The following is a 25,210-nucleotide window of genomic DNA, read 5'->3' on the forward strand; positions in this document are numbered from 1 at the left end:
AATATAATTCAACATACTCAAATTTAAAAAATATAATTTGCTTTAATTTTCTAAATAATATCTAATATTACAACGACTACTAATACTAAAAGTAATATCTGATATGATAATTTTGCCATTATTGTTCAATTTTTTTCTTTACTTGTATTTTTGTATTTCAAATGTATGTATGATATAACGTATTTTTGCAAATATATTTTTAATTATTGTGAAATCACTTATAATTGTAATTTACGATACATTACTCAATATCATAATGTTTGTGTTCATATAAAAATGTATGAAAAATAAAACTAAAACATAAAACAAAAATAAATCAATACAAAATGGTTTATTCGATTGCAAAAATTCTGTAATCTAAAGAAAAATATGAAACATCTGTACCAAAGTAGTAAGGGCTCTCTTTTTACTGAAATCGTGGCAAGGAACACTTAGTACATTATGCGATATTTTCATATAAAAAAAAATATATAAAATGATAATCCAGTCCCCGTATTAATTAAAAAAAAAAAAAATCTGATTATACAGATATGTTAGCAGTCATTGGAGACTTTATAACACACTCATAACTAAAATTCCGATTTGTGAATAGATTGGATTAATGACCTGTATGGTATTTTAGAGTCCTCTCTGTCGCCCTTTTCGTACTAGCACACATTATACGCACACATTATACTGCATTAAAGTTTTACCCTGCATGCTTTCATAAGCTACACATATTCGCGGGAAACATCTCTACTAGTAACATATGCAAAACAATATATCATATAAATTATTTTTATAAAATATTTTGATTAAAATAAAATTATATATATAAAAATAATTTTATGAATATTTAATATTAATATGCACATTAAAAGTTCTTTTACATATTTAACTGTGTAGTATAAGATATAGAATTATTTTACAAATGAATACATTACAAAATATTTTTAATATTAATTAAATTTTTAATTTAAATATTATATAATTATATAAAAATGAATTAACAATAATATAAATTATACTGATCAGTTAGATTATATTTTAACAAACTAAAAATTCAATGTTGATAGGGTAAATGAAAAATTTCAAAACTATATTTTTATAATTAATAAATCAGTATTATTTATAACAACTCTCTAGACTTTCTTTATTGAAGAAAGTATTTTAAAAAGCTGTTATAAAATGTAAATATGTCTTATAAATATTCATTGTTCAATATTTTTCTTTTGCAACATTTACTTAGGATTTCTACTATTTCGTTTTCTCGAATTATACACACTTCATATTTATATGCATTATTTTTATCACCAAATATGGACATGGACTTATGAAAAAAGCTAAACGTATTCGAATAACTCTAAAAAATAAGTTTAAAAAATGATTTTATTACAACAAATATACAGACTCAAATATAATAGAATTTCTAATTTATTCAAAATAAGAAATAGTTAATCTTCTTATTGGTTTTAAAAATTTCAAATTTACTTTTTTTAATTATTACATATATATGAATAATGCGTATATTATTAAAATGAAAATTATGTCCATTAATTTGTATGTATATATTATTTGTATATTTTCAATTTATTAATGAATTTATAATTTTAATTTATATCATCTACGAATTTCAAAATAAAGTCAACTTACATAAATTATAATTTCATTAAATTTGTATTGTATGAAATATAATAACAAATTATTTTTTTCTACAAAAATCAACAAATAAAATTTATGGTTCAAGATAAAATTTAGTAAAGTTGTTAATTTTATTTTTGTAATTATTATATTGAACATTATTGTAATAAATAATAGTTTTTAGTTTTTTGTTTTTGTTCACAACTGATAAATTCTCTTTCGAGATTTTATTTATCCCAATATATTCACAAAAATTAAATAATTTCTTTGCAGTATTTTCATTGAAGAGATTAAATAATACAATCACTAAATAGTTAATTCAATGATACTTGATGTCTCATGTATTTATCAATTTTAACGTAAACTAGATGCGAATGAAAATTTACAACAAAAAAACGCTGGGCAATAGTAAACAACTACTAACCTGAAGTACGAAAACAGTCGTGAGGATGCACAAAGGTAAAATCATTAACAATTGTCGATATTAAAAGAAAGCCCAGCTCACAGAGCTAATCTCACGTATAGCAACACATTCCATCTTGTAAAACAATTAATCTTTATAAATACTGCGCGGAAGGCTGCTGTCCGTAGGAACGGACACGCAAAGCGATGGCGTAGAACTGCCAAGATGACCTGTTTCCCCGAAGTCAAAGAGGAGATGGTGCAGGATACAGAACTCCTTCCTCTGCGACGCAACACTGAACGCGAAAACGTTGTTCCTTTCTACCCATGTTTCGACAGTCTCGTTTTCCCGTGATTTTCTAGTCTGGCATTAATGTCCCTGTGAATATATATTTTCATCGTAACGAAGCTTTCACAATGTTCAATACCGATGACACTTTTTTCTAAACTATTCAATGATTGTTACGTATAGATTTTTTAGTATTTTAAATTTACTTCTTGGATAGATACAATTTTAATGTTGTTTTATTTAGTGAAAAGTATATTTGTATTTTGAGTTTACTCTATACTGTTATTGAGATGATATTTGTTATTATGTTATACACGAAGCCATTCAAATTATGAGAAATAATGTCACCTAAATATTAGTTATCCGTTTTTGATCATGTAAATTAAATCCATTCCCTCCGCGTGCAGAAGAACTTTTTATTCTTATTATACGCATAAATTGCAGTAATTATGCTCCTTTAAGTCTATTAAAATAAGTATTTAATCTATTCAAAAATTTGAGTAAAAATAATGAAAACTATCATTATATACTGATATTGATTTTTTTTAATTATTTAAATTAGAATACAACTGTCTTGAAAATTTAACGATTGAAATTTTCGAATTCTTAAATTCAAAAATTTCTCCAAAACTATTATTTATTAATAATAACACTAATCAATTCATTAAAATTCAATTCATTAAAAATTTAAATAGATATAATAATTTAAGCATATCAATATTTTGATTTATTATTTAAAAGTGTTCGACTCAGTTTGCAAATTTCTTTTATGAATATTTGATTTTCTACATATGTATTTTATTAAAATATATTTTATCATAATAAATTTTATTATATTATATTTTATTATATTATTTTTTATTTATTATATTATTTTTTATTTATACATTATAATACTCGTATAATATTTTTTCTTTTATAATCCTGCAATCTTTTGTAGATCATGTAATTATTTAATACTATTAAACATTATAATACTCGTATAATATTTTTTCTTTTATAATCCTGCAATCTTTTGTAGATCATGTAATTATTTATCCATGGGATAACTGAGAATTTCTAATAAATAATTTACATCTTTCTTAAATTAAAATTATTTAAAAACTAAGAATTAAAAATATACTAAATAATATTAAGCACAATTTAAAAAGTCTCTGTAAAAACAAAATTTTTATCAATAAATGAATTTAAGTACCTGATTAACCCTAGTATCTGATTAAGTGATCACTCACTTAAATTCAATATACGAAACAGATACATATAGCAAATCACGTGCCTGTTACAGCACATAAGATATACTTGTTGCTGCACAATATTTAAACATATCACCGTCTTCAGTAATTATACTAAAGTCTATTTATTAGAAATACTGGAACTTACAATTTTATATAATCTAATAACATTATACATTGATTCAATTACTCAATAATAATACTAATAGTAAAATAAAGATTATTTAATTTAAATAATTTTGAACTTAACTATTTTTAAAAAATTTAACAAATACACATATAATTACTGAAAAAGTATTCGTGAAATTAATAATTGAAGTAAGGTAATAAATTCTAAATCTTAGGAACTTTGCATTATATAATTTAGCTACTTGAGCTTAAAAAGTACCTCTAAAAATTTCAGTTTTCCTTTATTTAATGTCAAGACTAAGGAGTTATTTATATCATATCCTAAAAATATGTATACATTTTCTTAGTTTATTATATAAAAATCATTACGTTGCTTTATTGGAAGCCAGACATGCAAACAAAAAACGTAAAAGTCATTGAAAGCAAAATATGAGAATTAAAATAAATAATCAAATAATTTGAAAATAAAATTATTTGCTACGCATAAGATATTTATTTTAATTTCTTACAAAAGTTTTTCATATAATAATATATAGAATTCTTCCATTATTATGTTATCATTTTGTAATTAATTAATATACAGAATATTATAAATTTTCTTTTAAAAAAATCGGAATTACTTCTTTAGGCATTTTCAGCTGAACAAATTCTTTTATTTTATTTCTATTGCTGGATTAAAATTTTTTTATTAATTTTAAACAATGCCAAAATCTAATATAATTCGAATAAATTAAATTAACTCACCAAAAATTAGAAAAAATATATAAAACTAACATAATATTACTTTAGACTTATTGTTCGAGAATGCGTTGGTCAATACATCTGGAAAACTCCAGTGAATATTTAGCTTATTTACTCTTGCTTATCTAAAAACGTGCTCATGCTTTTCCGGTGCAGTAAAACTTTATGTGTTTACTGCCAAGAAGACGTAGATTCTGAAAGAGTTTTAGATATACGTAAACTATCGAGTACAAACATTTCCTAAATTTCACTGCACCCAAAACCCTGCACGTGCGACAACAAGCAATAGGCGTAAGGTGCGCACTTGTCTTCTTACGACAATGCTTGCATTGTTCCTAACTATGTCGCATCTAGTCGATCGCATCGAAAAATCGACCACGCCCAAGAGGACCGTTCATCTATCCAAGTCCCAAAGAAGGGAGAGGCGACCAAGGAGAGGTGACCAATAGTAAAGGCTCTCCACTTCCGACACTTTCCCGATTAGCATATTCGGGTCTGAGCCCGGAAGGAAGTGGAAATGAAGGCGTGCATAATCCATCGTGCTGCCCAAGGTCACCTCTGATTGGACAATTGAAAGAAGAAGAGGTCCCAAGTGGAACTGGGTCAGTGAACTATTTAGGAAGGACATTGTAATGGGCCACCACTTATTCTTCTTATTCTTCTCCTGATTGAAAGGACAAGTCACGACTTACTCTCACGTAGGAGGACCAGAGACAAAGTCGTTCAGCTGAGTCTAGTAAAAGTTCTTTTTACGATTGTGAATCATTATATAATTAAAATTGATCTCATCAAACTCAAGAGCATAGGTTCTAAGATTCTTGTAATCTCGACTGGAAACAAGGAAGAACTAAAGAGCTGTAGTTATTGAAAGGGAACTTCACATCAAGCCAACGAAGAGGGCGTGAGAGAATCACGCTACACTGCAAGTAAGTACTTACCGCTAGTACTGATTCTTCATCTCTCGGCTTTACTTTGAAAACGGACGGCTAAAGGTCCGACTACTGAAGCTTCCCAGCCATGCTCTAAAAGTCATGACCAACTGTAGACTCCACACAGTGGCTATTTCATTTTCCTTCAATGATCAGCTATTCGCGCCACACTGGTAGAGTACATTTGAGCAACGATCAGTTGTTGACGCTACAGGTGACGCATAGCTCCGCATAACCTCTTTTTAGACTCCTACACGGCCCATTATTCAGAGGCAACTGCAGCACGTGTTGAGTTGAAACACGACCAGATTGTAGTGGTAGATCAGAGCACTACAACGACCATAACCTCCAAAGTAATAATATTCAATAGATTATAACCTATTTCTTTTCACAGTAAATCATAATCTCACAACTTGCACGCAGAGAATAAGGAATTGATTATCCTCTAGTTCTCCAATAAACGTATATCTCAACGCCACATGATTATTCAGAAATATAAAGGCCATTTGTAATCTCATCACAGTTAATTATACCAACTTGGAAATATCTTGAAATAAATGGAATAAACAGCATCACAATTAAATGTATTAATTATTGAAACAGTGCATTAACCCTTTACTTGCCCAGCATTTTCCCACACATCTAGTGGTTTTTTTTTGTTCTAAATTGATTGAACACATTTGGCTCACGAGTCAGATTAGTGACGTTTATTTTTTGAACACCAATTTTTGTTTTTAAGTAATGTTTTCTTATAACAATGATTTCCGTAATTTTTACAATAAAACGTATTCATATACTTCGTTATGCTTTTTTCTTTAAGTGTGTTTCTTTTATTACGTATTTTATTTTATCACTCAAAAGTTTATAAATGGATCTTTTATCAATATTTATAAATTAAATTGCATTTAAAATAGTAAATATATGTGAACATTTTTTAAAATTAATTATTATCAATCTTCACTATTTTTCTTTGCTTTTTTATAATTACTTTAATTTATTATTGAAAAAATAATATAACTAGAATATAAACATTTGATTTTCAAATTTTTAAGGGAAGCTTCGATCTTTACTATTAAAATAATATTTGTTATTAAATCATCTAAAAAGTTATATAAGGAACTAATTACATCATATACTTATTACTTATAGAAATAAATACCTTCTAAGTAATCCCGAACATAATTAAATATACAGATTTTTATTATAACGTAGATTTTATAATTAGGATTAAAATACGAGATCTTATCATAAATCACTTTTAATTATGTACATAAAAAGAGAAAGAAAAACTACATATTAGAAATTAAATTACTATGTACATCAAATAACATTAAATTATATCTATTAATTACTTTAAAAAATTCTATTTTATTTTGATTTCTGAAAGTGAATACTATGTAATTGCTCTATTCATAAAAAACGATTGTTGAAGGAACTGAATACTATAAAATAAAATTAAATAAATCTAATGATAATTATAATTAAAAAGTACCATAATCGTAATTTTTAACTTAAAAATATATAGAAAAATATTTACTATTCCAAATAATTTGTAAAATATTAAACAATTTTAATTTATATTATATTAATTCCATTAAATTTCATTTTTAATTGTAGTTTAATTATTTAGTTAATGCCTTTAAAAGTATATACTATCCTTATTTTTTCAATATCTTCATAAATTAAATATTGCTGTTCATGTATCATAAGTAAATTTTTCTTTATTAACAATATTTATAATTTATAGTTAAAAGAACAAATAAGTAAATAAAACATAAAGAAACATAAAATAAACGCTTCTTTTTATATCTAAAAATCTTGAATTAGCCAATCATTTCATTATTGCATTCACATTCTAATTTCTCGATTCGCTTCAATATCATTCAATCAATTCAATTCAATTCAATAAAACTCACAGTCACAATATAATTTCATTTTTAAATACAAATATACTGTACATTTTGTTCGAATCTTTGATTAAAAATTGTAAGAAAAAATTAAATTTCAATCTATTTTTTAAATATATCTAATAATTTATAAATTGACTTTATTACAGCAGTATAAACATTTTTTTAAATACTACGAACATTATTTTTAATGATATCATTATTTAATAAAACTAAAAAGATTATTTTTTAAGATTATTTAATACTAAATTTTATTAATAAATACCATATGATTTTTCTTGCAAATTTTTTTATTGAATTCATGGAATACTAATAATATTACTCCTCTAGACAAATTATAACATTATATAATATATCTACGTTTATAGTCATTTATTTATATTTAAAATTATACATCATATATTATAATAAAATACTTTGTACTAGTATACAAATATTTAGTTGTTTTTTAAAAATCAATGCACGACAGCTAAAATATGTTTAATGTTTAAAAAAAATGAACAACTCGAAACTTAACAATAAATAGATGCTTTATTACAACATATAAATTATCCAACATATCTTTTGATAATTATGTTAATTTGTTAATTATGAATGTATCTAAACAGAATAATAATATACATAAAATTTAATAATGTGTATTAGTTTCATAAAAAATATTTTAAATTTCAATCAATAAATTCTCCAAAAAATTGATCCATAATACGTCACTTTTCTTTTTCTATTTTTAATTCAATAATTTTATTATATCTTTTATCTAAAACTTTTATTCGTTTCCATATTGAAAATATTCTAAAATAATATGACAATAAACATTAAAGATTTTAAAGACTGATGTATGACAACTGAAATTTTAATATGGTATAAAACATAAAAAACAAAACGCATAAACAAATTAATACCTTTTAAACTCATTATTAGTACATGAACTTATAAAAATACTTATTAATGAAAACATATAATTCTTTAAAAAACTACTAAATGACTATTACATGGAAATTAATTACAATGAAGAAAAATTAATTTTTCCAAGCAGATGATATTGCTATATATATAATGCTTTATCAAACTATAAAATAAAATTCAAACATAAATAAGATATTTCGTTAGTATTATTATTAATTTTTGTAAAACTTGTTACTTTAAAAAATTCCGATCCTCTACCATAAAAATGGATATGATTGCATGTTATTGAAAAATATACTAATATTTGCTTTGATTGTAAACACAAACATGTGTATTTTCTATTAAATTGTTGATACCTTCAAAGTTGATACTATTAAAATATTGAAAAAATTATTATCAAAGAAATCATAACAAGGAAATATTTATAAAAGAAAATACCAAAATAAAAACATAACATATATGAATCTCAACAAAGTTTAAATGAATATAACATACCACGATGAAACATAGACTTTCAAAGCATTAAATCATATTTCAACAAAGTTTACTTGATAGAAATAGGAAAAATATAAAAAAAAATTAGAAACAAATAGTTTTAATCTATTTATCCACACTTTTTATAATCAAAATACTATACAATTATAATAAAATAAAGCAATAGGGATTGATTCACAAATTAGAATAGATTTTAAATTATATTTGTATAATTAAATAAATATTGTAACTAATTAATCAGATTCATAAATACTTATTTTAATGAAATTAACAATATAGAAAATCAAGAATTGAAAGATTTTTATATAGGGATCAGTTAATATTGATTTTTATATAGGGATCAGTTAACAAAATTGATGATAATATAAGCTTACATTTTTCAATAAAGAAATCATTCGTAATAAATATTCATATTCAAGCATCAATTTCACTTAAATAATGAAGTCTAGAAAACTTTTAAAAAATATAAATTTAAAATTAATTATAGAGTAACGAGAAAAAAAATAAAGTTACGAAATAATCTATTTTTATATGTATTTAATACAATCAAATTTATGAATGAATAAGTAAATAACATACATATATTTGCATTAAAATATTAATGAGTTTAACATTATAAATAATAATGTACATAATTTTTACATAATAATATATGACTTTAGAATTATATATATATATATATATATGAAAATATTAAGAATTTCTATTTGTTACTATTTACAGTTTACGGTTCATATAAATTTAAAATATTTAAATAGTTTTAAATAAAAAAATGGTAGATCTCGCTAGACTACTATTTATAAATATTATTATTATCAATATAATATATTTTACAATTAAAATAACCATATTATTGTATAAAATTTAAAGATGAATGTTCAATATTAAATTTTGTTTAATAAAATTTTATATTTTTATTATACATTAATTAGAAAGATAGTTAAACAGTTGAATAAATTTTTATATTTTTTTAATTAAAATGTATCTAACATGTATATATTTTTTTATATAATTTTATATAATTTTATATATTTTTTGTATATAATTTTAAAATGAAAGAAGCGGAGATAACTACTTATGTCAATCGTAATTCAATAAAAATCTATAAATCAATTAAATTATTATATAAATTTCTAATAACTAATACACCTTCGGCAAAGAAAAGAATGCTGATGTATTATTAAAATGAATTTCATTATTATAACCTTTATAAATATATTTTACTATTTTATAACGATGGTAAACACAAATATTGATAATACATCAAAATAATTTAGAATTATGTTAAAATCTATTCGTTTACAATAAAAACTTTCCTCTGTTAATATGAAGAAACATAAAGAATAAAGACTTTCTTAATTCTTAATTCATTAAACACGTATTAGCATTTATCAATAAAAATATTGTAAATAAATTAAATAAAATATAATATTTTTTTCAAATATACATTAAAACAAATTGTTCAATCCTATCTCATGACATTAAAAAGTAAAATATTTTTAAGAAAGAAATAAAAAATTCTTTCCCAGTTAATGTTCTAATTTTATAATGTTGTTGTTGTTATTAAATACAAATATTCACAAGACAATAATGAAAACTGACTTTGTATGAGCTCTTATAAAATACGGACAAGAATATTAAAAAATAATATCCCGACTAAATATTAATATTTAAAAATTATCTAATCAATATAACTTACTAAAATTATATCTTCGTCACACATATATTTGAAATATTCGTTATATGAAATATTAAAAAATACACTAGAATTCCAAAACTATTATGTTTATAAAAATATATTTTAATAATTTAAAATAATATTAAATTTAATTATAATAGTATGAGCCTTATTATATACACAAAATTAAAGTTCATGTTTTTTCATTTTTAAATACAAAATTCTTTAATTGCATCATCTATATAATATCATTTTAATATTATGATACAAATAAATTAATTAAAAAGTATTATAGAATATAATTAAATTTCCATTAATAGATTGAATATAGTTGCAAAAATCAAGATTATGTTTATATTGTATTTCTTAGAAGGTGCATTAATTTTTTAAAAACTTTGACAGGATCTTTCGTGCTATGTATCTTACATATTATGTGCAATGAAAGTTTTATGCACTAAATACAAGTATAAATACTACAGACATTTAAATGCAAATTTAAAATATTCTTATTCTTATATATCCAACATTCATAATTTTAACAATATTTTTTCGAATAACGATACATTTATTAGCCATGTAAAAGAAATATTTCAATATATTAATTGTCTGTATTCTAAACAAATAAATCATAATATAAATGGTCTATTTATAGAATAAAAATATAAGTATACTCGGATAAATTAGTTTGAGAAAATGACGCGTTTGACGAGGGAACAAAGGAAGCAGTAGAAATGCGCGACAAAGAATTTTTGTCTGAATACGTTACATATGTTCTTTATAAAAGTAAGTTGAACATTCAAGTACCTATTATGGAATATCATGTTTTTGAAGTATAAGTTTTAAACAATGTAAATGAACAATAAATTATATATATACAATTAATTTAACATCAGTTTAACTGTATAAGAATTTAAAAAATTATTAAATAGAAGTTATCGTACTTAATACGACTATGCATAAATTTAATAAAATAATACTGTTCAAACGAATGAGAAGTATTAATAATTTAATTGTAATTCGATTATATATCATGGCAAGATATATGGCATGATGTGATGTTGATGAGTTTAGTGCTATATTACAAATCCACATCCTGTTAGCAATCTTGATTTTTCTAGTAATTTTATATGCGCCCTCTAGCATCTTCATAGCAGAAACTGTTAAACTACCTTGTAGCAAAATGCAAGTACGAACATTAAATATTATAGTATTCATATTCCATATATTTATATAGTTATATGAATATATAGTTTTTCTATTATTAAGCATTTAATTTTTTAATTACAGATAAATTAAGTGAATTAATATTAGATAAATACTAAATAATTGGATCATTGAAAAAAAAAGTTTTAATCTTGTAATAATCGTTCTTAATAATCAACATTAAAATCCTCGTGCAATTTTATCTTTATACGATTGTTTTATAATTGCATTTATAGATATTTCAACAACAACATGACATGAGACGGAATTTGAGTAGATAACAATTTAGTTAATATTTTTATTAAACATTTTTACATAATAATCAATATATTCATTATATATATATATATATATATATATATATATATATATATCAATACTTCAAATTATTTCCAGTTATTTTGAACTTTTTATTATTTTATGGTTCATGAATAGTTATTGTCATTGAAATATCAATATCTTTAATTTTAATAAATATATTTATATTAAATAATATATCATTTATATTAAATATTTTATATATCATAAACTTAGATATATTAATTAGGATTCGAAATCGACAAAATGTATAAATTCACACTTCAGTACTCTTATAAATTATAATCATAACATTAACTATAACCAAAAATATTTTAAATTGATAAAAATTCTCTGCCATCGCTATATTTGGATGTTTTATATTTCAGAATGAAAAATTTTATTTCAGGAAATTATATAAGTCATGAACAAAATAACTTATAGAATTAAAATATATTTATAAAAATTAAGTGTAATTAAATAAATGCTTCGTAAATTTTGAATATGATTCATCAAAATTATTAAATTAAAATACATATGATACAATATATAATTTTTTGTCTATGATTTATTAAGTTCCATAATTGCAATAAAATATTTTCGTTGAAAGTTATAAAAATTGACAACGAAATATGAAATATTTCCAATGAAAGTATCCTGTGTCATGATTGTACTCATAATAATATACGTTATAATATATGTTAATAATAATATATTATTATTATATGATAAAAACGAAAGTTTTATCAAATAGTATAATTTTTCAATACCCAATCTAGAGATAAATATCTAAGATCGTTAATCACAAAAATTTGTGTACATATAATTAATCGTATGCTGGCACTTATAAATATATATATAGTTATAGCAACACATATGTGAGATTCGCAAACGGAACTAATGCGTCATTTTTATAAGCCCGTTGTCATGCACTAATTATAATTATACATTGGTAATATTAAATAAGCATAGTCAATCTTTAATTGATCAACATTGCCAGCGAGTTTATAGAGCTTTTATATTTCACGCGTATAATATTTTATTGATTAAAAATTAGATTAATATTAATACATATATTACACATCCATGCCAAAAATATGATGTTCATAATTCATAGAAATGTACATACATTATATAATGTTAGGAATTTAATATTTATAATATAATGTTGAAGTAATTTTTTCGACATTTAATTCATTTAATAAATATTGTCGATTCATCTATTCATGAGTCCATGACTCATTAATACTTCAACTGCTGTTTCAAATTAAATTGTTCTTTTTTAATTGTAAAATGAATTTTAATAATCGGAAAATAAACGTCCTAAACAACTTTCATAACATGCTTTTTAACAAAAATTATAAATTATGATTTTTTGTGACTAATTAATATTAAATTATATTACGCTCATAACTTTTGAAACTTTTGAAAATGTTAATTGTATATTACGAAAAAATTTTAGCTCAGAAAATTCTGCATAAAAATAATGGCGAGCAACTTCTCTGTAAAGAAACAATAAGATGAACGAACAAAGTTTCTCTTTGTAAAACCGAAACCATTATATAAGTATTTGAGAATTTATAAAAGTATATATTATTTATTATATTATACACACACACACACGCACACACACATACATATATATATATAACATATATATATATATATTATATAAGTATTTAAGATTAAGTATTTGAGCTTATTATTCAACACTAATGTTTAGTTTAACGTTTTACTAAAATTATTCATTTATGAAAGAAATTAATTATTAATACGTGTATTAATATGATAAATTCTTAATTGAGTATTAAAATTCAGGGTTTAAAAATTTTTAATTAAAAAAACAAAAAAATAAATATTAAAAATGAAATTAATTAGTTTAAAACTGTTGCTTTTTCAAACTTATAAAATTAAATGTATTTTTTAATTTTAAATAAAAAACTTAAAACTTTAAAATGAAAGGTATATAATAATACTTCCTTACATAAAGTTATGTAATTGGTGAGAATCAGTAAAATTAATTACGTATTAAAATATATACCTTAACTTCTTAATACTATATTATTTATTTAACATTAAATAAAAAATTTTTATTTAGATATTCATTATATACAGTATAAATTAAATTCTATGAAATCCTGTTAATGGGATTATCTTCTAAATGTGAAGTTTAAAGTTGAAATTCTTTAAATTTTCAGAAAAACTTTAGAAAAATTCAAATTAATAAAATGGTTGTAATTAAAGTAATATAAAAATTTAAACTTAAATTTATATATAGACATACTTAAAAAATGTCATGAAACTAAAAAAGTACATTCAATATTCATAATTAAATATTTGATACATTGATCAACGTTTTAAATTATATTATTTTAATTAAAAAATGCTTTTACTTACAATATGTTTAATTAATCAACATTATTATCTATTATAAATAGATTTATATATAATCAATACTAATTATGTATAAAATGCTATTACTATTTTTAAATAAATTATCTAATTTCGGCTCCAATTCTATCTTCAATATTTTATTGATTAATTTTTATTATTAAAACAGCATTAAAAAAAACTATATAAATAAAATAGAATTTTTAATTTAATGATAGATAAAAATTTTTATAAAAACATTTACTTAGCGATAATTACTTACTATACTTTTTACATTATAATAGAAGCTCTTACAATAATTTTATAAAATGATTACTATTTTTCAGAAATAAATTGATAAATATTCTATTACATATTATATTTTTATGTAATACATTATATATTAGCATACTTATATTGATGGAGTTATACATATTAAATGTTTTGTGGAATAATAAAAATAAACATATTATAAATTTATTCCTTAAATTTATATTATTTTTTTTTTTAATTATATATAAAATGAGTTTTAGAATATAATATACATAAAATGTTCATTGCTAGAAAAATGAATAAAAAATTTAGGGATCTAAATATTATTCATGACTTATAGGTACATAAAAAAGTTACTATGGTTCAATTATAATAGAAAAAAAATTAGTCGTTATGTATAAGTAACTATTGCTTTGAAAACATCATTAAAATGAAAATACTAAGTAATATAATCCCATGGTATGTTCTACGGGTGGTTTTATCTGCTCTTCCTTCACATTTTCTATAAGCTACTAATTTTATAGTATTTCCATCAAAAAAGATCTATTGTGTCATTTTGAATACTTATTTATATTATTGTCCCTATACCACAGCTGTAAGTATACTTAGTAATTCTCATGCTTAAATTAATATACATCAAAGTTAAAATCTTGCGAGTGTCACATTTTTTGTACATGTAAAGAATCTGAAATCATTTGTATATATGTGCTTATCATTTATATATATATATATATATATATATATATATATGCTTATCATTTGTATATATGCAAATGTATATTTGTATATATATTTGCATTATAATATACTATAAATACTGATGCACAAAATCTATTCATTAATTTTTGAGCAATTATCGCTCAATAAAGATATTTGTTACGTTTCTATTCACGGTTTTATTTTTCTTATATAGCTTTATTAACACAGTAAAGGTAGATTGATATAATAATTAATGATACGATAAAAAAAAATATGTATAATACGGAATTGTTTTGTTTCGCAACGATCGTACGTTTTTTGAATGATGAAGGACTTGTTAGTTAACGCGTATTATTTGTATTATTATATTCTTCTTTTATTGAAAAAAGACAGAATTTTAAATATAACCCTCCGAACACTAGTTATGAGAGGCTCTGTTTGAACACCTGAATACTTAATAAACGTATAAAATGAGCATTAATAATATATGTCTGCATTTAATCTACAATTTTCTTAGGACAAATTTAGTAGAAGAAGAAACTTTGAAGGGAATAGATGGAGTCTGTTGTTCAATCATATTCATAGTTTATTTGATTTTATTAAAATTTTTTAAATAATTTAACCTATAATATAAAATTTTTGACTTTTTAAAAATATGGAAAGAAATTCTGAGAAATACCAAAATCGATTTTCAAACAAAACCGAGGTAATAATTAATAAGAATCGAATACTTCTGCGATAACTGCAATTTTAAAAACTTCTCTAAAGAAAAATGTGGAAATTAAACATATTTTCCAAATTATTATGAAATTTAGAGTTTATTTCAAATTCATGAACTCAAATTTCAACTAAAAATTGATTCCACCACTGACATTAAGAATTATAAAAATCACTCAATTATCAATTACTGATTATATAATTTTCTAATTTTACTTGTATTTTGTTTGATATATTGAAAAGTAATTAAGATATTTAATATTTTAACAAAAATTTATTTTATTAGAATTAATTTATACCATTAGTATTTTTAAATTTTATTATAGAAAGCTGTCTCTAAAATTAAAGTTATTGAATAATAAAGAAAGCAAAATACTTTGAATATATTGTAGTAAAAATTCAGATAATAATTCACATGTATATCTTGGCCCCATTTGTACTTCTATAATATCATAAGTATCTTTCTGAGATTTTGTACATAATTAAAATAATATAGAAATTATGTCCATAATATGTAGAAAATATGATAAAAAATTTTAAACATACGTGTTAAATTTAATATATAATTGTAATCAATTATACATTTTGATTATTTTAAATTGTTAAGATTATTTTAACTTATAAAATTTTAGATTATGATACAGTATTAAATAGATATTAAATAGATACAATATTAAACAGATAAGAATTTTATGCAATTATTTAAAAAATATTTTAGTTCCATAATACTATACTTTCAAAAATTTTTGATGTTTATTAAAAAGAAATATAAGTTAATTATTAATAACAATATATCTTTATTGTATGTTTTAATTCAAGAAAATATTAGTCAATACTAATGTGATTTTTTATGTTTTACATCATTTTATGAAATAAAAATTTTTCACAATTAATGTATTATAGATTTATATTATGGATACTTATCTTTATAAAAGTGAAATCATTTTTATTATAGTCTGAACATGAAAATAATGAGGATCATTACAATCAATCGCCGATGATATTGGATCTTGATGAAAATTCTAAACAGCAACAAAAACTTCAATTTAAAGAATCTCCTTTTAGCTCGATAAATAACATTCCAAACTCCATTCATCATTCTTCAGGTTTCAAATAATACAAAATATTTGTTTTGTACATACTTATAATATTTAATATTTAATAAGAATAATTGACTTTAAATAAAGAAAATCGAATCATATATATTATTTGTGCAAAATAATTCAATTATTATTAATATTATGATTTAAATTTTGAAAATTAAATTATATATTACAATATATCATCCTATATAAAGTAATTCAATACAATTATAAATATCTATGAATCTAGAATATTTTGACTGCCTTTGTATATCTTATTCCTCTTTGAAATATTAAGTTAATAATTAAGTTACTAACTTTATGTAAATATATTTACATTTGATATATATGAACATTTAATACAATAAAAAAAATCAATATATTAACATTAATTTCTTGTAGACTTTTGTATACATTAGCCAATTAGTTAATAAATGAATAAAAGTTTAATGAACTGAATATTTTAGAGTTAACTGAAGAGGATCTTACTATTCGTCGACATAATTTGCGAAAGCGATGGCAAGACGCTGCAGCATTTGATCAACGTATTCATCAAACCACTGATGTAGTTTCAGTTATACGTATATTGGAGAGCGAAATTGTTGAATCCACTTCTCATTCGGACCTATTACAAGAAAAAAATCTAAAATCCATACATCGCGAACCATCGCAAACAGAAAAGGGTTTGTATTTTTTAAAACTTCAACTATAAGGTAGAGTACCTAATTTTTACTAACAACTCATAAACTACAAAATTTTACTTTATTTTGTTTTTTCATAAAATATTTGAGCCAATTAATTATAATTCTAAAATTATAACTTAACCAACTTATAATTTAAATATATAAAGAAAAATATAAAAATATAAATACATAATTAAAATATAATTATAAAGTTATAACTTAACCAAATTATAACTTAAATGTATTTAATTTACCATCTAATTAATAAATATAAATCTTTTTTCATGAAAAATGTTAGCATAAAACTTTTTAAATACACTAATATTTTTTTATATTGTACTGAAAAAATACAGAAATATATGAAATACCAATGAAAAATAAATATGAATCAAGTGATATTTAATAACTTTAATTAACCAAAGCAAATACGAAAGCTACGATAAATTAGTAGTAGTAATTTCAGTGCATTCTAGCAAGCACTTCGATAACATACATTGTTAAACCCGTAACTGCTTTAACAATTAATTAAAAAGCTTATCAGCTATCTTTCAATTACTGTATATTTTTTTGTATTACACATTCTCGATTTCAAGCTTTCTAGCCTGTAATACATTATTCACGGGTTTCTTCTTAGACTGTCAAATTTTGCAATTAAGATACTCTTGCTAATAATTATGGAATCATGCATATATTTGAAACAATGTACCTCAACTTTCCAATGCCAAAAAAGTCCTTAATAAAATGTCACTACCTCGAATAGAAACCGCTCTACGCCTACTTTTGTATTTAAAATACGATAGTAAATGTACAAGGGCATCATTGGAAGCGGAAATTAAATTTGGTTTAGAATCTTAGATACATTGGTGCATTAAATACAATGCCATTCATCTATCATATCTAGTTATCTATGTATAGATATTTCATATTTATTTTATGTATCAAGATTTTGAAGTATCTTAGCGGTTGAAGCATTTATTTGGGCAGCGCTCATAACAGATCGGTATAAACTTTTATCCTATTATCGATATACTTTTATTCAATTATTATTCGCTAAGAGTGTAACAAGGATTGACTAAATCATTGGAAAGCGTTTAATTTTGTATCTAGGATAAGAAAGAAATAAATATTTATATTATATACATAAATGAATATTATCAGTTATTTATTAAGTATTTCAGTACTTCGTAAAAATTAAATTATCCTTGTAATTATACGACAGCCGATCATAACGTATGCAATATCATTTTCAAATTTCTCCGTATGAATTGTGTACATTCATTAAATTAAGTATTTATTAAAAAAAATAATATTTTAAAAAATAATTCAAATTTAAACTATATTAATCGGTTTCAACTTATGATTAACAGATTACATTTATGTAAAATAGATATTGTTTATAGATGCAATTGTATAACAAATTTTAATATAATTTTACAATTAAATTAATTATATTTTTATCATCTTTCATTTATTTTATATAAGATTAAAATTTAATAAAAACATATCTTAACAATATTTCATTCGTAAATTACAATAGTAAATTAAAAATTTAATTATTTTTTTATATTTTATTTATAATATTTAATTAGTAAATAAAATATTAAACATAATAATATTAAATAAATAAAAAGATTCTATTAACTAAATTAATTAAGTATTAAAAAATACAATTTAGCATTTAGCATATATAATTATATATTATTTTTACTTATTTGTCAAAAATGTAGGTAAAATTTTTCAATCAAATGAAATTTTATTCATTGATTTAGTTTACTAAAACAAGTTTTCACAGTGAAATTTTTCCTGATAAATTAATAAAAAAAAACCATAGAATTTAATGTTCAAAAGAATTTGAATAGATATTTTTAAAATATTTAATTTATAATATTGTTTTCATTTAAATAAAAATACTAGTTTTTAGTATTTTAAAAACGTGTTATATTTAAGCTTAGCAGATATTTAAAAACATCATCCAATAAGATTTTTTAAAAATTGTAATAAATCAAAATAAAATAAAATTATGAACGACAAATTTGTGTTTAAAAATATATATTATTAATATATAAATGCATATTACCAATGTAAACTATTTTATATTCAAATAATAATTGAAGTCTTACACCGAACATTTTTCCTATAATTGTTAATAAGTAATGTTTGACTGAAACATTTTTTTAATATCAGTTACTAATTTATTATGATAGTTTATTTTTAATTTCACTTGACATTATTAGACATAATTAAATCACAATTATACAATCGTATATTAATATTAAATATTAGCATTCGGTAATATAGAAATTTATTTAGAAATTAAATTATTTCTAATTTGTATCATAATTCTTAGTATCAGCAATCTAATTATAATTAGTATTATTAGTATCAGAAAATCAAATAAAATAATTAACGTAGATGTAGAGAAGATGTAACGTAGTTTAAATCATTAATCTTTACTTTTCTTCTGTATAAATGCTCGATTCGTGGTTTCTTATATATATTTTTTTAATTTAAGATTGATCACTGTTTAATCTATATTCATAACTTCAAAATATCTTTATATTCTGGTGATGTTATTTAAATTGATATATTAGATAAAAACAAACATACGAAAATTTAAATATGATACAAGAATTCTTAATCTAAATTTATGTTCTGTTAATTTTAGTTCAATAAATTCCAATCAAATTATAAGAACTATTTACAAATACTTTCAGTTGCATTTTTGCATATATTGGTTATAGCTTCAAATATATTATCTTATCTTTTATTTACATCACTTAAGCATGGTGAACGTTTTCTTTTATCATATTTGCTACAAGTTCCATTAATATTTAAATTCGTAATATAAATAATAAGACGATTATTCGAATAAATTTATATGACATGTTCACATATTTGCAATGTAATGTTTTATATAACTGATTCGTCCGTTTTAAATTTATAAAATTCTATACCATTTTTCATACTTCTTTATGATTCACTTAAAATATTTTTAAATTATCCAATAAAAATATGTTGGACACACAAATTTGTCAAATTTATAGATATTACAATAGATGCAAATAAATGTAATTATAAAATCAGATAACCTATTATATACATATAATTTAAAAAATTTAATGTATATATAAAAAGTTTTATTTTATAAATAAATGACATAATTTTTTTAAATTTCTAAATATATTAACTTAACAATTTTAGACTTTTATCAACATATTTTAATAAAATATATGTATCTATGTGCTTCTACAAAAATGTATTTTTTATTTTTTTAATAATGATTTATAATTGAGTATACGTGTATATAATAAAAAAATCAATCAATTTATTTATAACTAACAAACTGAATTAATTCAAATAGGAAGAAATGCATTTACAAACTACCCATATAGCTGCAAAAAATATAAACTATACATAAACTTTTTAATTAGAATAGATAAATTTAATCATTTTTATTTTAGCTACAAAATAATACTAACATTTAAGACTTTTAAATATCATAAATAAACAGAACGTAAATTTACAAAAAATAAAATGTATACATTACTCAAGAAATCAATTTTATCTTTAAAACATATTTCTTCAATATTTAAAGAAAAACAAACAGCAGTAGATATCTGTAGTCATTTTACGTCCTTGGATTTAATTATTTTATTTTGCCTTTATTGAAGCAAAAATATTTTGTGTAAAAATTAAATTGTATATTCTATAGAATACTATAATATATTCTATTTTGATACAGTTTCATTTATCCAATAGTCTTTATTTTTTATTTAACTTCGTTTTTAAGTTATCATTTTTTTTTAATTAATTTTCACGTGTAATTATCTTATACATTTTAATTAGAAGGAACGAAGATAACGAAGAATACTTAATGCATATGACATTTTTTAATTATATGTAAAAAATATCTACAAAAAATATCTACAAAAAATATCATACCTGAAACGTAATTATAATATAAAATTAGTACAGATACAAGTATTCATTAGATAAATTATCATTTATATAATAAGAATCTTCGTTATACGAGTAATTATTTAGAACATTGTATTTTATTAATATTTAAATACATAATTTATCTGTTAATGAGAAAAATTTATGTTGGAAACAAAATAAAAAATATTTTAACTGAAATTTTATAAGTTCTTAGCAAATTAACTAATAATGTAGGTTTCTTTTTATTTATTAATTCCCCATCAATATTATGTGAATTACAAAATGTATACGTTTAAAATTTATATAAATTTATTTAAAACATTTAAAAATATATATTTCATATATATTTTGATATTATTTTCAAATATTATCTTATTTTAACATTTTTAAATTTTACATTTGTAATATATGTATATATGAATTATTTGCAAAACAAGTCAATTTAATTAATATTTTACACAGAAAGTGAAATATCTTAAAAACATACATAAATTTATGCAATAAACAACTCCAAATATTATGTAAGGCGTATATTTGACATATATGTGTGTGTAAGCGCGCGCGCGCGCTCGTGTGTATGCGGCTATGCGTACGTGCGTGCATGTGGGTGGGTCTGTAAATTTAAAGAAAAACTACATCAATCATATACTAAATAACAAATATTCATTTAATAATTATTATTGATATATCAATATAAAATTTAATTTTTTTTAATTAAAAACCATTATTACAAAGTTTTATGCTTTATTATAAGAATAAATTTATAAGGTTTGTGTGAAAAACTACTCGAAAATCAGTAATAAATAGTAGAAAATAGAATTATGTAAATATGTGTTCTTCATCATTATTATATGAAATTTACTTCAGACTTACTGTACACGATTCTAGGATTACTTACGGATTTTATTTTTAGAAATATTACAAAAAAATATATTCTAACGTAGTTAGTAAAAAGTAACGCAGGAATAAATATCGATTCATTTACAGGAAGCATTTGTGATAAATTATCAAGTACAAATCGGGTTTCACATGACTTTAAAAGCACATTTGTGAGTAACCCATAGAAATTATAAAAATTATATATACTTAATATATATAGAATTATGTTATCACCATTATTATTAATATATATAGTGGATAAATATGATTAATAAAACATTGTAAGTAATAGGATTATGCTAGATATTAAATATTATCTTTTACAATTATAAATACTGATTCTTGATTCAAAATATTTTCATATTTAAATAAACATCTATGTGTTTATATATTATAATTGTTGTAATAATATTTTTAATCATTCTGATAATACGTTTATTTGATTACTATATTAATTTGCTATATTAATATATGTTCTAATTTTCTTAACATATATATTCAATTGATTTTCTAGACTACATAATATAATTAAAGAAAAAATTACGAAATAAAAATTTCATTGTATTTATAAAATATATACAAAATAATCATTCATTCAATTTAAAACTAATAGATGTTAATAAAATACGATGTTTGTAGCCACCTAATTTAAAATTCTCTTTAAAATTCTTTCCAAATCTTACAACAAACATAGTTTATTTTAGTAACTACTTTTTTTATAATTATAATAAAACATATGGTATGTATATTAGTAGAAATATTAAGTTACAAACCAGAATGTTCTGATTAATTATAGATTACAAAAAGTCGGCCTGTGATCGCGAGCGCACACGGATGCGCGATATGAACCGAGCGTTCGAATTGCTGCGTTCCAAACTACCTGTCTGCAAACCTCCTGGGAAAAAGCTCTCCAAAATCGAGTCCCTACGTCATGCAATAATGTACATCAGGCATTTACAGAGCCTGCTTGAACCACAGCACATTTACGGTACGCCTAGCAACGTTGAAAGCAGACAACCGAACCTAGGCCCACCATCAACTTACCTTGGTCCAACTCCTACTGCTACTCCCTACGTCGAGACTCAGCGACATCCACGCTGGGATGACTATACTTATTACCGCTACGACTATCACTCAACTTTTGGATTAAATCCAATAAATGCCACCTCCCTGCCACCACTCAGACCGATCCCGAACCTCGAACATCAGGAACACTTGGAACAACAACATCAATGCACTTACATCTCAAGATCCTAACATACGCGAATCTCTCTAACCTTGAGTGAATAAAATATATAATGTCTATTGATGAATAGATAATTTAAACTTTCAAAAATTAAAAGATTATAGCAATAGTTCTACTACAGGTAGAGAGGTAGCTTTTTTAAATTATACATTGTACGCATTCTCCAGTTTTATTTTACTTCAATAACCGATACATTGATTTTTCGTTGTTTTATATTAACCCAAGAATTTTTAACCAAAAGAAAATATTTTAATGATACAAACTAATCATCATACTAATAAATATTCAATTACTTCATTATATTATAGCATATAATATTATAATACATTAATATTATAGCTTTTTAAAAAAAATTTTCTTTTGTTTTTATCAAGTATTAGAAATAATTTAATATTCCACTATAGAATCTCGTATTCATTGATTCTATATCTGGTTTATTGATATCATTGATAATTCCAACGTAATACATTAATCTTTAGAAATAATATACCCTATCGATTGCACATTATTTTAGAAAAAAATGTATTCAAAATTATATTTATGTTCTCTATCGTTCAACTTACGTTAATGTAATCTATTTATCAAATATTCAGTGTCAAAACATTTCAACATTTTGTATCAGTAAAAATAAACTATAAAAAAGAAAATATACTTTTTATTGAAATTCCTTAATTATAATTTATTGTAAATGGTAAAAATCATAAATGCGTAATATAAAAAATAAATTGTAGAAGCATTCCAACAATGTACGTGAATTCAAATTTTGTTCGATTTCATATTCAATTTAATTTATATTAGATAGAGTTATAAGTAACAGTATAGTGTTATTTTTAAATAATATAAAAAATTACAAAAATATTAATATATCATTACAATACATATATTTCTTAATTTAAAAAATATTTACAAAAGCTGTCTCTTAAACATAAATTAAATATTTATTTTGTTATTTTTATTATTCTCTAATTAAAAAAAAATTACGTACATTTAAAATAGTCTAATTTTCAGACAAAACTATATATTAAAAAATATGTTATTAAAAAGATTTTTTTAATTTCATTTTAATATTTTTTATAGAATTTAATCATTTTGTTATTATAAAAAAAGCAATCAAAGCAATGTAAAAAAATAATTAAATAAAATATATATTTATACAACATAACATAAAAATTTTTTTTTTCTTTGTTAAGACAATACTTCCTTAAACCTTTGCAATGTTAATATGCTAATAATTGTGAACGAACTTTATTGATCATGAAATAATTTATTGTTTATTGCTAATATTTGTTAATATTAACATTAATTATTAAAATATTATTAAAATTTATTTTCATAATAAAATATATATTGTATTTTATTTTAAATTCTATTATTATATCTTACATGTTATATGTTGTCATTATTATTTTAAATTTAAACGTTTAAAACATCAAATTCATCAAACATCATTTCTAATAAAAATAAATTTTTTATGTCATAAAATATTTATTAATA

General features: G+C 21.6%; 1 protein-coding gene across 3 annotated transcripts; it reads left to right on the forward strand.

The window, feature by feature from the left end:
- The first annotated feature begins 1,928 nt into the window (after positions 1–1,928).
- Positions 1,929–23,815, forward strand: sage (salivary gland-expressed bHLH). Of its 3 annotated transcripts, none has more exons than XM_011505426.1 (4): positions 1,929–2,079; positions 16,843–16,993; positions 17,437–17,652; positions 23,267–23,815. In XM_011505426.1, the coding sequence occupies exons 2-4, from the start codon at positions 16,885–16,887 to the stop codon at positions 23,725–23,727; spliced, it is 786 nt and encodes a 261-aa protein (XP_011503728.1). In that variant the 5' UTR covers positions 1,929–2,079; positions 16,843–16,884; the 3' UTR covers positions 23,728–23,815. The 3 variants fall into 3 exon arrangements, with proteins under 3 accessions (XP_011503728.1, XP_011503737.1, XP_011503719.1); XM_011505417.1 differs by lacking the exon at positions 1,929–2,079 and adding an exon at positions 15,713–15,876; XM_011505435.1 differs by lacking the exon at positions 16,843–16,993 and having other exon boundaries at positions 1,930–2,079.
- The last annotated feature ends 1,395 nt before the right edge of the window (positions 23,816–25,210 follow it).

Source organism: Ceratosolen solmsi, unplaced genomic scaffold, assembly GCF_000503995.2.
Source record: "Ceratosolen solmsi marchali unplaced genomic scaffold, CerSol_1.0 scaffold7, whole genome shotgun sequence".
NCBI lineage: Eukaryota > Metazoa > Arthropoda > Insecta > Hymenoptera > Agaonidae > Ceratosolen > Ceratosolen solmsi.